Source organism: Pomacea canaliculata, linkage group LG9 (assembly GCF_003073045.1).
Source record: "Pomacea canaliculata isolate SZHN2017 linkage group LG9, ASM307304v1, whole genome shotgun sequence".
Lineage (NCBI taxonomy): Eukaryota > Metazoa > Mollusca > Gastropoda > Architaenioglossa > Ampullariidae > Pomacea > Pomacea canaliculata.
The window spans coordinates 24,876,574-24,895,208 of NC_037598.1; the positions used below are offsets into that span (position 1 = coordinate 24,876,574).

At 38.7% G+C, this 18,635-nt stretch overlaps 1 protein-coding gene across 2 annotated transcripts; it reads right to left on the reverse strand.

The window, feature by feature from the left end:
* Positions 1-2,559: 2,559 nt before the first annotated feature.
* On the reverse strand, positions 2,560-16,217 carry LOC112571900 (receptor-type tyrosine-protein phosphatase S-like). Of its 2 annotated transcripts, XM_025251290.1 has the most exons (23): positions 16,088-16,217; positions 15,590-15,726; positions 14,673-14,810; positions 14,196-14,333; positions 13,459-13,567; positions 12,927-13,051; positions 12,599-12,702; positions 12,310-12,397; positions 11,797-11,873; positions 11,411-11,447; positions 10,889-10,992; positions 10,097-10,219; positions 9,145-9,293; positions 8,645-8,780; positions 8,044-8,187; positions 7,658-7,721; positions 7,232-7,302; positions 6,693-6,821; positions 6,023-6,145; positions 5,499-5,665; positions 4,965-5,100; positions 3,223-4,691; positions 2,560-2,698 (listed from the first exon to the last, which is right to left on the reverse strand). In XM_025251290.1, the coding sequence occupies exons 2-22, from the start codon at positions 15,723-15,725 to the stop codon at positions 4,614-4,616; spliced, it is 2,376 nt and encodes a 791-aa protein (XP_025107075.1). In that variant the 5' UTR covers position 15,726; positions 16,088-16,217; the 3' UTR covers positions 2,560-2,698; positions 3,223-4,613. The 2 variants fall into 2 exon arrangements, with proteins under 2 accessions (XP_025107075.1, XP_025107076.1); XM_025251291.1 differs by lacking the exons at positions 6,693-6,821; positions 7,232-7,302; positions 7,658-7,721.
* Positions 16,218-18,635: the final 2,418 nt, after the last annotated feature.

The window sequence follows — 18,635 nt, forward strand, 5'->3', positions numbered from 1 at the left end:
TGTTCCACGTCACTTGAAGCAGAAAATGACGTCAAAGATAAGACAAGTTGCTCTCTAATGGCCGAATGAGAGCAAAACACAAGGTCTTCTCCGCCATCTTCTTTATATCTCTCTTAGAGACATTCCTCTGAACTTGTGCCTCTTCGACTCGATTCCCCAACAAATCTCTTCATCCTCATCGTCACCTGTGGGGCTTGTCATGCGTTGTGCGCGTGTGTAATACGTCGTGTGTGTGCAAAGTGTACGTTCGTCTTAATACACTCGCTTTGAATAAAGTTGGAAGAAAACGACAGCCAAATTTTGCAAATGATCATTTCACACCATCGACAAGGAATATAAGAAATTCTTACCACATTCACAAGTGCGGCCTTTGTAGCCAGGGGCGCATCCTGTAGCGCAGATACCGGTTTGGTGATGGCAGTGGTTGTCGTTGAGGCAGTGCCCGCACTCATGGCTGCAGTTGTCCCCGAAAAACCCTCCAGGACACTCTGCCAGTGTGGACATACAACACACTTGGATACAATTGGTGCAGGAAACAGTCAATGTGACAGTAAGCACGGAAACACACACACAATGCTTATGAGTGTGAGGGTGTATGTGTTGTCCAGTTCACTCACTCTCATGACACGTGGGTTGGGTCCACCCAGGGGCACAGCCTTGGGTGCAGATGCCGTCGATGTGGTGACAGATCTCGTGGTCCTTACACTGTCCACAGCTGCTGTTGCAGTTCTCGCCAAACGCATGAGTTCCACATTCTGGAGTGGAAAAAGGTCATTAAACATCAAGGACATGTTTATTTCTTTGTAAACAGAAAATTTTTACTTTTTTTCTAATTTTCTTATTTTATGATTTGCTTATTTTCTCCCTTTAATCACATTATTAAACTATAAATTTATCTTTCATGTCAGTTTTGAAGCTCAAGTGAGTATAAAGTTATAACAAAAAGTCTGTTTGTCGCTTGGTCATCCCGTCAGTCAATCTCCTTGCATGTTTTCTCGTTACTATTCAAGACTATAAATACACGAGTCCTGTCATCAAAACAATGACTCACTGTGTGTACACGTGTCACTAGTGTATCCGGCCTTACACGCGCCATCCCTGCATTGTCCACTGTAGCGACTGCAGGCATTGTACTTGCACTGTTCACATCTCTGATCACACTTGTCGCCAAAATAGCCGGCAGAACACACTTGAAAAGTCACCACAACAATTTACAAAAGACAAAATGGAATTTAAAGAACTCAAGGAACTCCATAAAAAGCAGATACAGTACGAGAGTACATAATTAATTCTATATTGTAAATGTTTATACTTGATAAAATTTTCTTGTTTGTAAACGTAACCACCTATTCCCCACCTACATATTCACACAACACAAACTTTACAGCAGAACACATTCTTAGGCACTAAGCACATCGATAAAAATATAAAAATTAATATTGTAATATAAAATGAACTATAACAACTGGTAGAGAGTGATGTCCGCTAGACTCACAGGCTGCAAGAAGCAGCTGTTTTTTTTTGTGTTTTTCTGTTTTTTTGACGATTTTTTCCAGATTTATCATCAGCTTAGAAATGTAAGTTTTTACGAAGCAATTATGAACTAATAATCCTTTTGTACGAATCTTATATGTTTACAAACTGTTGGGTTTATATGATATCTTAGAAAGATTAAAATTTCTTAAACATTTGTCTGACATTATGCCATCGTTAAAGTTGTACTCAGACAAATAGACAGAGTATCAGAGGTGTAAAACTTACCCCATATTTGTACCTCACAAATGTTGATGACATTTTCTTCATTGGTAAGCGAGTTGTTGTACTTTCTGGTTATGTTAACCTTTCTCCCATACAGTGTTTGGTGACAAGAGAGGTGTAACACGGTGCTTTTAGGGTCATCGTCAATCTTGGTGCATTCGTGATCATCTACTTTGACAGTTACACTGGATAGACGATGTGAATCTACACAAAATCACCACTATATCAGTTGTAGGTTATATAGAGAATATCTATAAAACAAGAGAAAAGGTGTTGCCTTCAACTAAAACGATTGACATAACATTTGAGGGATCGGAGTAACATTGCAAACTAAGTCTGTTTAGTGAAGTAAGAAAAAAGATTAAAGAAGAAAGAAGGATAAAATTATTGAATAAATAAAGAAACAATAGAAAAAGAATTCAAATAAATTATAAAAAATGAAAATAACATTTTTTGTAGTTAGCTTTGTTCTTGTTTCATTCTTGTAAACAATTTCGTTGAATAAGTGGGAACCAAGAAAATAAACATTAAATGTTTTGTTACAATCTGTTTATTTTAGCTCCTTCAATTACAGTACTTTTTAAATATACATCGTTGCTAAGTAATTCAAACGATAGTAATAAACTTCATCTGTCAACTTAAGCAAGTGATGCGAGCCCCATCTTACTCACAGCCAATTCTTCCATAAAGTGTGATGTTGAGAATGGGATAGTCACCTCCCAGGTCTACTTGCCAAGATGGAAAGGTGTCTTTTTGATCGGTGTGGATACAGCTATTATTACTAAGTCTTCCGCTAGTGTCGCCGTTTGCCGCCTTTGATGCGTCTGGAGTTAAGATGTGATACGAGCTTTGACTGTAGGTTTTGTTGGGGGCCACATTGTCTGGGACAAACCAGGTAGGAGATGAACACAGATCAACTCAATGCCAAGTGCTTGGGTTTCTGAACACATAGTGTAGTTAATATAGAGAACGGGAAAATGTATTTTAATAGATCGGTACACACGTCAGTGTGATTGTTATTAAGTTAAAAGTCTACATATGTTACAGGTGATTACCCCTAGTCATTGTCTGTAACATTTTTATGTCGTTTTCTTTAAATACCTACACCAAAACTTCTTAAAGACATTGTAGTGTTAGTGTAACCCTAACCATGATCCTGTTCTCGTCATCAGCAGCTTAGTAGGAAAATATACCAACTATTTTACCAAACGACTTTAGCTGATTTGATGTATACGGTCCACTCTAAAAAATAACGCTGACCTGTTCAGTAATGACACTGGAGTACTTATCTTGTGTGATGGAAGATTTCTTTTAGAACATATTGTCCGTCGTTCATGGTAGACTCATAAATTTATTTATCAATAAAAACATTTATTTAAGGATCAGACAAAGACGTGAGTATTGCTTAACAGTTCCCGAATCTATCAACAGCCACAGTAAGAAATAACAAATGTCTGTACTCACACACTCCTTGCCCGAGGCACAAAGTTATCAACAGAAACAGACCAGAGACACTGAGAGACACAGCGCTCGCCATGACTGATACAACTGATGTCGACGAGGAGGAAGGTTTATACAGGCGATGTGCTGATGAATCGATTGTGCCGGACACAGGAGACACACTGTACAAATCCGGTTACTAAACATTGAAATACACGCAAACAGACAAGCCAGTCGATCATTGCGACCAGTTGAATGAAAGTAGGCGAGTGGCGTATGTGCGTACGTATGTGTGTGTTAGTGAGTGTGTGTGTGTGTGTTAGTGTGTGTGCTTATGTGGATGCATGTGTCCGATGCATATCATGTCAAACGATACTACCAAAAACAACTTGTTCAGTTTAACTTACTCAGCAGCCTAAGCGATGGTAAACAGCTTCAATAAACACGCATTCCTGCTTAATATATTATTGTATTTACATAACCTAATGATATTGATGTTAATGAAATTTCAAAAAGCTTTCATTTAAAATTTCAATGGGCAACTAGAAGCATAAAGTGTTGCATGTAGTCACACAAACATCACAGAACAAAGCTGAGCTGTCTCACAAAGCGACATTCTACATAAGACAATATTAATATCGGATGTTTATTCTCCATTAAAGCTGCTTAAGCTAGCTGCTTGAGGAAGAGCCTTGTAAGATGTGTGACATTAAACATTGGGAAATAAGAGCAGGCAATTCAGGGGCGGTAGTTACGATGCGGAAATAAGGCGTTGCCCAGGGGAATATGGGGAACATTATTACAAGACTTGTTTTCAAGTAATAAAGCGGTATTATGAGCACACTTTTATTGTTCTACACCTGGAGATGTAGTTATTAAGCGGAAACAAAGATGATGAGGAATAAAGAAACATAAATATCCGAGGGGTCTGGGGATCACATCGTAAATTCGATAGAAAGGATCGTTCCTTGAGTTCCCCATGTTACCCTGGGAAAACGACTTATTCCCTTTTCATAACTACTGCCCAAGATGGTGATGAGATGTGTGCAGTCACTATCAAGTCACTTAAACATGAAAACAGCCACAAAGTAGTGTGAATACAATGCACCTTACAAAAATGAGACGGGAAACTAATCTTACTGACAGCTGACAATGTTTAGTCTGAAAACCTCTGCATGCTGAGGTGGGTATTGAGGTATGTTTTGAGGTGGCTGTTGAGGTGGCTATTAAGGTAGATCTTCGAATTAAGAGAGAGCTACATTGTATCAAACAAACTCAAGCGGCTGACTGCTATATCTCATATACTTTAACACATTATTGCATGTGTCCGAATGTAAGAAAGTCCGCATTGCCATAAAAGGTAAGTTTGATGTGGTGTTTCCACCTTCTGTCTTTTACAAGCTTTATTCTGTCTTTCATTGCGCCATTGTGTTGGCGTAGATATCTGATGTCAGCAGTTGCTGAGCCGTTTGAAAACAGAGCCGGAATTGTTCCTGAAACATCAGCAAATGAAATCTCGTATCAAAAGGACATTGTAAAGAAATGAACACAAATACAACCTATAGCCTTTACTTTATTTATAATCTATTTACTTGCGCAATTTAATGGATGACATGTGGATGATGGACGACAGATGAATGTAGGAGAGTACAACCAATGAATGTTAATAGGTGCATGGGGAACTGGACAACTATGGAGAGAAAGACGGGGACATGACAGCTTTTTGTGGGCGCACAATACAAAAATTCATGGATTTGAACGCCTACCGCTGTCAGCACGAAGTCCGGGACGACACTCTGCATGTGTCTGACGGCCGTGAAGACGTCCACCTGTCCGTCCAGCGTCATCTGACCCAACAGGTGACACATGACACAGAACAGGCAGCTCCTGGCCACACTGTCACTGTCAACACAATCAAAAAAACTCTTGTGATGAGCTTTCCTGTCACATGGTCTCTTCACCTGATGGTAACTCACCTGACACTACACCTGCATCGACATCTAAAGACTAATAAATTTCAGAAGTGAAAAAGGCTTGGAATGTGTATCTTGTGTTCCTTACATCATGTGATGGGTACATTATGGGCAATCTGGCTGGATTGTGAGGCTTGTTGTAACATGTCTGATAGTGATGACGAAACAATAGTAAAATAGTTACTAAACTACATCTTCTCGAGTTGTAGTCCAGCGCAAATGTAAACTATAATAACATGAGCTAAGTCTTTCAGCTCTGAGTTGTTTTGAAACATTTTTCTGCAATAGAAAAAGATCAACAACAAAAATGTGTACATAAAATCTCACCGGTGGAGAGCTGACATGCAGAGAACAAGTAGTGGAGTACGTTCCCGTTCATGTAGCGTTGTAGTAAACGTCTTTAACAGGTACACCAGGTCGCAAGTATTGACGGGAATGTCTTCATGCCAGTCGTTGTAGTGTGTAAGCTGCACTCCACCAGATCCATATCTTCTCTACACAAGAGAACCCAGAGAAAAAAATGGACTTAGACTATAACAGGTAAAGTCCAAGGGAAGGTGAAGGAAATGAAAAGAAGAAGAAAACAGAGGAGGAAAAATAAACGAGAAAAAGAACAGAAAATGAAGAAACATAAGGTCGAGCTAACGACTAAGTGAATAGGAAGACTAGATGATGAGCAGACAAGAGAGGAAGAATTACATTTCGTTGTTAGTAAACAATATGATGTTAACAAGTAGTTTCTAAGCAAAAGTCAGTTGAAGTATAACAGCTTACAACACATTAGTAGTTTAACATCGTTGAATAAAAAAATTGCTCTGCCATCTGTTTACAGAGGTGACCTGTTGATGTACCTGCCAGGTGAGACTGTAGCCTGTAAGACACGTGGCCAGCTGCCGTTTGTCTGTGAGAGAGACAGTGTAAGGTCCCGCCTGCAGTCTGTGTCCTGTCTGTGTGGGCCAGTAGGGACCTGCACCCTGGTATTGAGACACATTATTGCTCGACATTATTTTATGTAACTGAGAGTGTACTGAAGGTTTACTGCTATAATGATGTACTAAAGTTACACACGCTGATAAACCTCTAAGACAAACCCTTTTCTTAAACCGTTCTAGAATAATCTGCTATTTCGCGGTCGCTAACATTCAATGATTTGAAACATATGAAAGTAAGTGATCAGACATAGATATGAGGAGATCGTGCTTGGTGTTCGTATCTTTATATACAGACACAGATAATTTGCCAGTAATTGATACAGACATGTGACTGAAGTCTGAGTTTTCAATCAATCGCGTAGACGAGTGTGTTGTCATAGAGATAAATGAGTGGACATAATTTACTTCTTTTCTTCTATTTGAAATACTTAATTTGGTGCACACGTATGTACATATATATGTGTGCTCGCGCGGGTCAGAGATTAAGTGAGTTATTAAGAATCTTTAGATGTTGTTTTTGAATAATTTTTGTCTTAGATCATGGCTTTGTTTTTTGCAGATGGCGGCGGTCTGTGTAAAGACAACATACCGGCTTTCCACACAAAGCATTTCCCAACAGCATTATCTCTTTGATACTGTAGCCCTCAACCAGACTCCAGACTGTGTCCCACGATTCTGGCAGTGGTGTCATTATGATCCCATGGGCATCGAGCAAGGTCTGGAACAAACTTTACAGATGAAACCATCTTTTGGACTAAAATGGGAAAAACACATGTAGTACCCATGTGGTAACATTGAGTGTTCAGAATAAAGTTTGAAAAAGGATTTTGAAAGTATCTTTTTTGAAAAACAATTTAATAAGAAAAATAAACACAAGCTGTTTGAAAAGTCGGGCACGGAAATTTTGCATCGAGTTACTTGACAGTCTGTTGAAAACCTGTGCAGGGTTGGCTGTCCTGGGTTCAGATCTCGTCTCGGGCACGCTTTTCTTTCTCCTTCTGTGACATCTGTTGACAGGGATAGTTGTTTTCCCGTGATGTAGCCTGAGTTGCTGGTCCCAAATTTCTTCAAACCTGTACTGTGACTTAGGAAACCTAACTTCTATAATGTTAATGCTATTCAACTCACAGGCACGAAAAATGCGTTGATTGAAATCGATCCTCCATCAATTTGAACCGTTAAGAACTTCTTACTGTCATCTGTCAATGAGAAACATGAATTATGATTACATATTTCATTCGTAATTTTTTATGTTCTCGTACTGTCTCTCTGACTAAACAGATGGATTTTAGGGATGTGTTTCTTTGTTTTATAATAATATTTATTATGATGATGCTCACACCTGGTTGTGTGCGCCTCTCCCTTTCTCTCTCTCTCTTTCCCACTTCATGGTTGGTGACACTAACGACTAATAATCTGATCTTCTCGCAAGAGATACTGAGATTTTGGTCGATATACAAAGTGGACAACTGAAGAAATAACTTACAATGTTATTAATAAAAGGAAAAGATGGAAGAAAAAAGCGAGCAATAAAAAATCTCGACGAGTTCTTGCCTCCGCTCTCTTCCAGAAATGCATAAGAGTCGTCAAGACGAACATCCGGTAGAACTCGTAGGTTCTGTTCCCAAAGAAATTTTAGAAAAAAGAATATAATTATCATCGCAGTTAAACTTTTAATCACATACAGTTTTAACAATAGTAAGGCAGCCGTAACATCTTTTGTTTAATTGTGGCTTTAACAGGAAATATATGAACAGTTCAAATTTCATTGTAAGCATGAAACAGGCAGTGCAAGACATTTTATTAAAAAATTTTTTTCCACAGAATTGTTTAAAATATAGCGTTCAAAGCTGCTACACGACATATTAATTAGCTTGTAAAGTGGACACCTTGACCGCCACGTAGACGAAAACACGAGAATGCACTTGCGAATGCTTCACCTGAAATTGCCTGTCGATGAGGTTGTTAGGACTGTCTACCTCCACAAGTTCTGGAAAGACCATCTCGAAAGTCGCCATGTCTAGACACGTGCCGCGGCTGACACAAGCCTCGAGGACAGTCCGGTGTAAGTACAGGTAATAGTCCTGTAAGACAGTAAGTACAGGTAACAGTCCTGTAAGACAGTAAGTACAGGTAATAGTCCTGTAAGACAATAAGTACAGGTAATAGTCTTGTAAGACAGTAAGTACAGGTAACAGTCCTGTAAGACAGTAAGTACAGGTAATAGTCCTGTAAGACAGTAAGTACAGGTAATAGTCCTGTAAGACAGTAAGTACAGGTAATAGTCCTGTAAGACAGTAAGTACAGGTAATAGTCCTGTGAGACAGTAAGTACAGGTAATAGTCCTGTAAGACAGTAAGTACAGGTAATAGTCCTGTAAGAGTGTAAGCAGAGGTAGTTTCAAGGTCTGGATCCTGACACAGGCATCTGCACACATCGACACTCATTTCCATTGCCTCCGAGACCGCACACACAAAGCCATGTGACAGTACACACGTAAGAGTAAAGACAAAAAAATATAATTTCTGATTTGTCACTCAGTTTGCTTTTCACCATGCTGCACCTGTCCAAACGTATTCTGTTGACAACATCAAAGATGTTGGTCTCGCTCTCAGACTCCGCTTGTTTCATGACGATGTCGAGGGCGATGTAAACACCAGTCAGACCCACGCCAGCGCTGTGAGGAATGAGGATTGAATTAACAGTCACGTGACCAAGACTGTATATATTTTGATTTAACACTTATCTGACCAAGATTACTTTCATATAGAATCGACAGTTAAATAAAACTTTTAAAACTTTATAACAAACTCAAGCAGATTGTTTAGCAGTCTCTCTCCTCCACTTACACCACCGGCACCGCAACTCCTTCAAACTTTATAACATCCGGTGTGATTACAAATTATCAAAGTTGTTGGAAATTGGTGGGGAAACCATTAATTACAAGAGAAACCACCTTTTTTGACAAGTGATGATGAAATCAATAACAAGAAGGCACGTGATCTGAACTTAGCGAGAGGTCAGTGAGGGAAAAGACTCACCTGCAGTGAATGATGGAAGGCGATGACAGATGTGGAGGAGCACGTGAGTTGACGAATCGCCAGAAGACGACAAAGGACACGGCCGAAGGAGTTTCCTGATCTGTGAAGCCAGTGAACTGGAACTGTTCCACGTGCCGATACTCGTTATCCTGTAACACGAGGAACTGTGAGACTTACATGTGTCACTGGTGCGGCATAACCATATATATAAATACCAAGTCACAAAGTGGCTCTTAAGCACAATATCATTCTGACCTCACAGTACAGTTTGGAAGTTGTAAAACCATCTCATTACTTGAAATTGTACAATAATGTGTCAATACAATATTATTTATCGGTCTTGTGCATTAAATTAACAAAATAAGTTGTTGACAACAAATATGTGGGATATGACAGACGTACAAACATTAATAAATAAAAATACTGGAAGAATACAAGACAAAATTAATCTTCGTCTGCTCGAAGCAGTATGTTGATGGAGCATTATCCGAAGTCTTAACCAAAGTAAACTGCACCTAAGCTTGTGAAGGTAAGAAAAAAATACTCGGGAAAGACTGTGATATAAGAAGTATGTGCGGTACAAGCTCACAGACACAGGCATGTACACATTTACAGTCTTTTTCTCACTCACACATACACAAAACACGAAGACACATGCCCACACTCACAGACACTTACACGCCTGCACACAACATAATCCTTTCAGTAAAGAAGCACTTTCTTATTTAAGTCTTGCAAAGTGTTTCTGATCCACTAGCCGAATCCTTGTCGAAAGGGAAACTTTTGCGTGAAAGATTTTTGAGAAATTCATTCGAAATCTCTGTTAGCCTTTGTTTGTTGTCATCCTCTTGTCAAACTATGAAACCCTGAAAGACTTGCTCACACGCCTTGCCCACTATTATTCTCACATCCATATATACAAGGGCTTGTGGCGCCCTCTCTGTCCACGTACTTGTTTCACGGAGAAGGTCCTGACGATGAAGTGAGCCTTGTTGACCTCGTCCACACAGGTCACTTCCACCTGGTCATATTTCTTCTTCTCTCCTGCAGACGGCCAGTACTTATAGAAAGCGGCCTAAAATTAGATACACGTATTGTCAGTCCTCTCAAAACTTAATTTTATAAATATGCTGCAGTGTTGACTATTGTGTAGCTGTAACAAACAAGTATTGCGTAAAACCTATTTGGATACTTCCTTCTTTAGTCTTAGAGACTGTACATATATATACACACAAAAAAAACATATATATATAATGTAATACAGATATGTTCGCCATAACTTAAAGTAAGAAAGATCGAGGATAATAAGCCAACGAAAGAAATTAAAAGACCTTACAATTTTGTATATCTACAAAGATTGACAGACATCACACTCAAGACATTGGCTTAAACAAAATACAACATGATCCTTTGACATAAAAATGCTAAGCTGTGATAAAGCAATGGTACTTTTTCAGATTAAAAGAGTATTCTTGCATCGTTGCGATTTCTCTTTCTTACTTTGTTTTTCCTTTTTCATTTCCTTAAACACAAATCACTCACTTACACACTCACTCATTACTTTCTGCACGAATCTAGAACAGAAATTTGTCTTTAGCTCACAGAAAACACCTACAAATGACTGCAACACGACACACGTCGATAACCCCCACACACACACATATGAAAATAATACTAAGAGTGTCAGTAAGTCTCATTAAGGCTACTTCTAGAGACAAATATTAGTTAGATAAATATTATTTACAGTCTTGTGGCTTTTGGTGAGGCTTTTTGTCAGCATGACGATCTGTGTCACGTGTTCTTGCCACACCATGCGCCAGAAGTCGTCCTCAGTGGTCTGCATTGGACCTGTTGAAATGTTTAGTTAATGACTGGCCGAGCTACTCGTCTACAAACATTACAGCAAAGGAAAAAGGAAACTAATCTTTGCACCAGGAAACGTGCATGGAAAGCAAATATTATCAGTGCAATAGCCATCGAGGGAGCTTTACCCATTTGTTTACTAAGTGTATACCTGACTTCAAGGTGTTACCTTCTTTTACCATCATGTTCAGAACATGCAGACAAATAAATGTTGGGAGGCAAACATTCCTTTTGGCTGAAAAGAAAAATAAATCTTACAGGGAGTAAAAGGATCATTGACAGAAGAATCCTTGTCCTCACTGCAATGATCCTTTAAACCAGGTAGATAAGAGAAGTAGCAGATTGCGACATAAGACACAAAGTTAAAGTTGCTGCACGACTATCTGACCGTCTGTTTGCCTACCTTGAGTTGCAATATAAACTGTGTCCTTGTTGTAGCCCTGTGTACAGAAAGAACGCAAGACTTGGTGTATATCTGTACATTTCTAGAAACATGTTGACTGCTCAAAAGAAATGACACACCACTAACAGCATCAAATACACCGCACTTTTAAATTCTTTATTCTATAAGGCAAACAGAATTGCATGCATCAATTTCCAGCCTGTATAACAAAAATAATGAACCACTGCATACATTCATATCACCAAGTGTACATTTTCTACTAGAATATTGATGGTTATTTTAAAATAAATTTTGACTTTATTTTAAGTCAGATAAAGATTTTCATATGAAAATAAGATTATGTCTTGACATTTCAAATCCGTTCTGTTGACATTTCATCCACCCACCTTGATGTAGCTGGCGTTGATGTAGTCAGAGCAGTCCTCACCGTTGATGTTTTCCAGGACCACACGGGAGTGGTCATCTACAATAAACACCACTTATATAGAAACTGTGGTGGGAGGTCTCAGTGATACGACTACGAATATAACTGCACTAATAATGTCTTTCAGCGACTATTTTGATTATGTAACAAGACAATATTGGAAAACTGACAGTTTTGTATTAGTGAATTTATTTTAAATGTGTATAAATGTTTATATATATATATGAGATACTGTGTTCTCTGCGTGCGTGTGTGTGTCTGCGCTTTGCAAACTATTTCATTAATTTCCTAACTCCACAACGATATGTTTTGATAAAATTAATATCTACGATGAGACTTGATGCAATTACCATCCACCCCACAAAAGAAAAAGCAATTAATAAACGAAACAGGTTTGTCATAGGTGAGGATGGTTGCCACACACGATCTACTCCTATGATTACAGATGGTGGGCTGCTGTCACATCCTGACTTACAAGGGAGAATATCTTTGAATCGATTTTTGCGGCGGTTTCTTCTCCTGACAGCCACTGTGCACTCAAAGACTTTGCCAAACCTCAGCTCCTGCACATCATTCCCAGGTAACTTTCAGAATAAATGACAGAATGATATAAAAATATTCTAAGGTTGCTGAAAGACTGGGGGAGGCTACTGTACTCTGAACCAAGCATGCATGTACACACGCACACACATTAACACATGACCTTTAACTAACACATTAGCTACCGACCTGCATACATACACACCAATACAAAGATTCTTTACCGAGAACTCCTTCTCCAGGTCCCTCCCTTGCAGTTTGTCCAGTATGTTTATTATCATCCTGTTCCATCGAGCCTCGCCTTCAGCTGCTGTTGGCGGGGTCCAGTCTGTAATACAACAGGATCCTCATTGTGGTCAAGATCTTTGAGGAGGTCCACTTAATGGTCATATCATAGGTTCGGCACAGTCATTGTATGAAGAAAGTTATTCCACACGTGTTGTATAATCAGCTTTGTTACAGTAACTGAACAGATTCACAATAGTCTAGACACTGAGTTTAATTGTAGTGATTAACCAAAAGTGTTGTAAAGGGGTGTGGAGACACGTGTACCTGAAGGACTAGGTGGTGTAGACCTATACATCACATAGGCGTTCTCGGGGAGCGAGATGTTGTCTCTGGGCTCAGCAGCAGGCAGAACACCTTTGACACCAGCGGACTGGCGACTCCTCCTCCTCCTGACAAAGGGAAATAATCAGTTTTATATCATCAATGAAAACACACACAAACTCAGGGCCCGGATAGGCCATCTCCCGAGCAGTATTTTTCATTAACATTTTTTTGTAAAATCGTCGAAATTCGCCAACAATTATATAAGGAAAAGGAACATGTGTTGTTATGAAAGATATTTGCTATCAAATATTTTTTTGGGCTTCTCTTATTAGCTCTGAGAACGAACGGAAAATTCATTAGAAATTATCAACGTAGCGTTAGAATTTAACTAAGAATGTCATTCGCATAAATGAGGGTTTTACATTCCTCTCCGTCTTCCCCTCTGTGTGTGTGAGTGTGTGTTGGTGTTGTATGTAACACATAAAGAAATTAGAAACTGAACCGGAAAGATTTTACAAGAGAAAGAAATTACATGATTATAATGGCGACTATGGTGAACACGATGATAAGACCCAGAAGGCTCCCGCCCACAGCGGGAATCAGCATCATATTGTTATCGTCCTCCTCAGCTTTCTCCTCAACTGCAAAAGATTTCCTGTAAGACACTTTTATCCACTGATAATGGTGAGAGAGACAGAGGATAGAGTTTGAAGAGCAGGGTTAACTTATGTTTTAATTATGTGTTTCCGCATTTTAGTGAAGTGAATGCAGTGTGATCTTTTTCTTTATGTTGGCGATGGAAGCAGCTGTCTGAACTACGGTCACGACTACCAAAATACCTTATTCTCTTCTTACAGATGGTATAGTGGACTAATGTACTGTTTGTGTAGACCTCTAGTAATATACATCTTGGACTGTGAAGACAGGAACATCTTGTTGAGCAGCAACTCTGATTTTACTCTTCCTCGCATAATCTGTGTCTCAGTGCTGTCATTAGTCGCTAGGTGTCCTCTTTGTTTGTGTTTGTGTCTGTGTAGGAGTTGGGGCTTATGTGTATAGAGATGTAGAATGTTGCCCTCTAAATATCACATTTGTATGTTATGTTTTGATGATCAGCTAAACTTCTTAAGTATATATCTATTTAACTATTGTTATTATTACTATTGTGAAGAACTATGTGTCTGTCTTTACTTGGAGGTGAAGCACTATGTACCTCGCTGTTATTATCATGTTATAAAATATTACCAAAGGGTTTTTTCTTATAATTACCTTTGTCACACCTGTGTCCTGTCCGGCCTGCAGCACAACCCAGAGAACAGGTTCCGTGGATATGATGACAGGTGGCATTGTCCTTACACTGGCCGCATGTAGTGCTGCAGTTGTCACCGAATGTGTACTGGGCACACACTAAGAAACAACAACAAAACAGATAAACAAGTGTGGGGTGAAAGAGAGAGGCCATTAGCTAGCAATTATCTGGTATCTAGGGGGTTGTTCTCATCCTCTCTGTCTTTCCTCCTGGTGCCCAGCACCCATTCAACAGCTGGGTTAACAAATACCCTGAGTGACATCGGCGAGCTGATGAGTCTACAGCTTGCATGCTGCTAGTCTGACCAACGATTACCCACTTCCCCAGTTAAAAATAAAATGCTTCATCCAGCGAAAGGAATTAATTTCAAACTTGCCATAAATTAATCAAATTTTCAAGCTTAGGAGCAATAGTCTGACGATCACATCAAGGATTACCTTTGTCACATCGAGGTCCCGACCATCCTGCAGAGCAGTGTAAAGGGCAGAGGCCGCTGACCCTGTCACACGTGACATTGTCCTTACACCTGCCGCAGATGTTGCTACAGTTCTCACCGAAAGTGTGGGCTGGACACTCTGAACGAGAGGTTAGTTACTTCAGAAAACACTTTAATTAACTCTTCATGGTCGATAATCTAGAAGCATGGAAGAGTTTTGTCCCTTCATAAGATAAATGAAGTAGAGCGGATGGCGTGTTTTGAAGATGGAAATAAAACGAATTGATCAATCGATACATTAATTATCGAGAAATATTTTGCAAATAAGAATCCCTTGCAATATGTTTCACGATACAACTATTGTGAACAGTGGAGAGAATCATGAACAGCCAAGATCGACAGCTAAGAGTAACGAAAAATGGCACATCAGAGAAATCAAGAATTTTCCAGAAAACAAACTCAAGATTAGTTAACTTACTGAAAAGTAACATAAATATTTGACTAAATAATGCTTCTAACCAAACTGGTGACAGAAATGAATCAAGCGATCAGTGGTAAAAAAGTAAATTTCATACACTTACAAAACTCTTGTGACAACTAAACGAAAATAGTCCCTGAGCCATGTTATAAAATATGATAAAGCTACAATTATTACCAATTGTAGTGTCACACAACTCTTTTAAGCTTTAAAATCAAGGAACTAAAGCAGTTTATCTCAAAATTTACGAACATCTAGTAGCAGGACATGCTTAATACCGAGTCAGTGTTGCGATCCAATATGGCGAATATTCGGCTTCAAGCAGAGCCAGCCCGAGTCTGTTTCGTATCCGAGATTACCACATGTGCACTTTGCTGCATTCAGTACAAGAAATATATATATCTGACTAGAAATGTGTTCTGTGATTATCTCATGATTACCTGTATCACACTTGGGTGCAGCCCAACCTGCAGCACAGCCAGAGGAACAGTGTCCGTTGTCATGGCGACAGGAGACGTTGTTATTACACCGCCCGCAGTTCCTTTCGCAGTTTTCTCCGTATTTTGGGCAACACATTCTACGAGAGGAACTCAATGGTTACAGTCTCTTTCGTGAGGAAGGCTATGAGCAGAGCGTACTTGCCTGTGTGTATCTAATGCCTAGTATACCGTGTTAACTCATGTGTGCTCAAAATCCACAGTCCAAGGGACTAAACTCAAAGGAAATTCCAGGATAAACATTGTACGTCAATAAAAAAACTGAAAATATAACAAGGGTTATCTGTTCTGAAATTCTATGTAAATCAACTTTATTGTAAGTATAAAAAGTGTTATCTCTTGTTTAATTGTATACTGATCGACGAAATGAAACATAACAAGTGTTATTTGTTGTGTCGTTTGACCTTATCCTACAAGGATGGATAAGTAAGTGTTGCCTGCCTTGGCAAGTGTCGCCAGTGTAGTGAGGCTGGCAAGAGAGAAGCTGGCACTTTGCAGTGTAGCGATCGCAGTAACTGTTGCTTTTACATTTACCGCACGGACGATTGCATGCGTCTCCAAAATATCCACGGGGACACGCTGTGGGACATAATAATAATAATAACAATAATAATAATAATAATAATAATAATAATAATAATAATAATAATAATAATAATAATAATAATAACAACAACAACAACAACAACAACAATAATAATAATAATAATCATCATCATCATCATCATCATCCACTAATACTGTAACCAGTGTCGCTGCCATTATTTTGTCTCCTTACGCCTCTCTTTTTGTTCTTCAATCTTCTCCTCAGTATACTATGAAGGACATTCCATATCTTTCTTTTGTTATTGATGCGTCAATAACTTTAGGGGCAAATGTGAACAAAGGTGAATTATCTGTACACGCATCAGTAAATCCTCATTGTTACCAATGATCTGGACTTCACAAATGTTGAGAACGCTTTCTTGAGTCATCACAGACACTATGTCCGTAGCCAATGTCGCAGCCATTATTTTTTCTCCGTCTCAATCCTCTTTTTTTTCCTTTCATTGTCTGCCTTTTTATTTATTTTTATTGTTTATTTTTTTTTTCGTGCTTCTCCTCAGTTTACTGTTAACTACAATCCATGTATTTGTTTTCTTTGGGATTCACTACTAACTTTAGAGGCAATGGGAACATAAATTTTGTAAAGCGCAAATTTTCATTGTTACCCATGATCTCGACTTCACAAATGTTGAGAACGCTTTCTTCAGAACTTGAATAAACGAGATCCTTTTCAAGTTTCACCCTCTGACCATAAAGTGTAGTTGCACATGAGAGGGATGTCCTCCGACTGATGGGCGCTTCCCGTATCTTAGTACAGAAAGCACCATCGACTTTCACCGACACTCCCAGAAGGCGATGGAGGTCTATGAAAAAAAATTCCGTGTTTAGATGGCGCATTAAAAAATGGTTTAATAGTATGATGGTTTGCTTGTCAGGCAAGAAATAAAATATTTAAGTTAAAAGAAAGAAAAAAGCTAAAAGAAATATAAAAAAATTAATTAATGGTTGCAGGTTTTACTATTTTTTATACAGTATTTTAAATTACATTGCAAATTTCAAGCACGATTAAAATCTTTTAAGTATTCTATATGTTTCTAGTATGTGAGTTTATCTATATATGTGTGTATATAGTACAATACAAGATTATAAAGATGCATGAGGTAAATACACTCACAACCAGTTCGTCCAAAAATCGTGATGTTCAACACTGGGTACACTTGTTGAAGGTTCACCTCCCAAAAAGGCTTTTTATCTCCGGCTTCGGTGTGTATACAGTTGTAGTTGTCAAGATTACCGTTGGTGTTTCCGTTAGCAGCATTCTCTGGCTCTTTAGGGAAAGTCGGGTGGAACGAACTTTGTGTGTAACTCTTAAACCGCGCAACGTTCTCTGCAAAATAAACCGTTTATGAAAATGTATGTAGAGCTGCTTGTATACACTTCTAAATGTTGTGTGTGTATCAGTGTAAGCATGTCTCTCAATGTCCTTTGTGAACCTGTCTGTTTTTCTGATTTCTATTTTTCTACATGCGTAGACGAATAAATGAGTACCTTTGTCTGTGTGCTTACAAACATATTTCATTCAGTCGAACTCCATTGTTTTTTTTCTGTATGCTTGTTAGTTTGTGTGCAGTAAGACACGTATGTGTACTTATGTGTACATGATCCCAGTGTTTCTACATTAAAAATATTCCAAAATGTGTAGTATTACTATTCAGTCATGTACAAACACAAAAATATGTGACCTACCCTCTCTTTGTGTGAATCCAGACGAAATCATCAAAAGCAAAACTTGCACTTGTAGATGAAAGCCGGCCATTTGTAGATGAAGGCAGCAGAAAACAAAAGAACTATCCACCTTTCAAATTCAGTGAGTAAAGAATCTCGAAGTTGACTTTCTTCCAGATTATTTTCTTCTTCTTCTGTGTTTCTTTTTGGAAATATGAAGCTCGTTTGCAGTGGTCAGCGCTGAAGACCTTCTGTTTTAGAGTTCAGCTATCAACTGCAGTCCTGTCAGAAAGCAAACAGTTCCTGGTCTGGAGTGGTTTGTAAGAAACTTTCGTTTTCGAGTTGACTTCACAAGGAAGCATAAACTGCAGCTTACAACGAGAGTATTGAAATATTTATTTGACGAGAGTTTAAAGTTTAAAGCACTGTGTGAACGAAGTCTAACAGATTACAAAGCAGCTTTAAGTAGTCACGACCAGTCATCAGTATCCATGTCGATGAAAAAGAAGACTATCAATAATCTAGGAAAAATAAAAAGACAAGGAAACTGAAACTAGACTTTTCTACACACAATCTTACTGGCTCTTACGACCCGTCCACTTAAAACAGGAATACACGCGACAACTCAAAATATGAAAATTTGTTCTTTTCTATTGTAATACACAAAGATAAAAAAACAAAGCAAATATATCAACAGAATATTGCTAGTACGCATAGA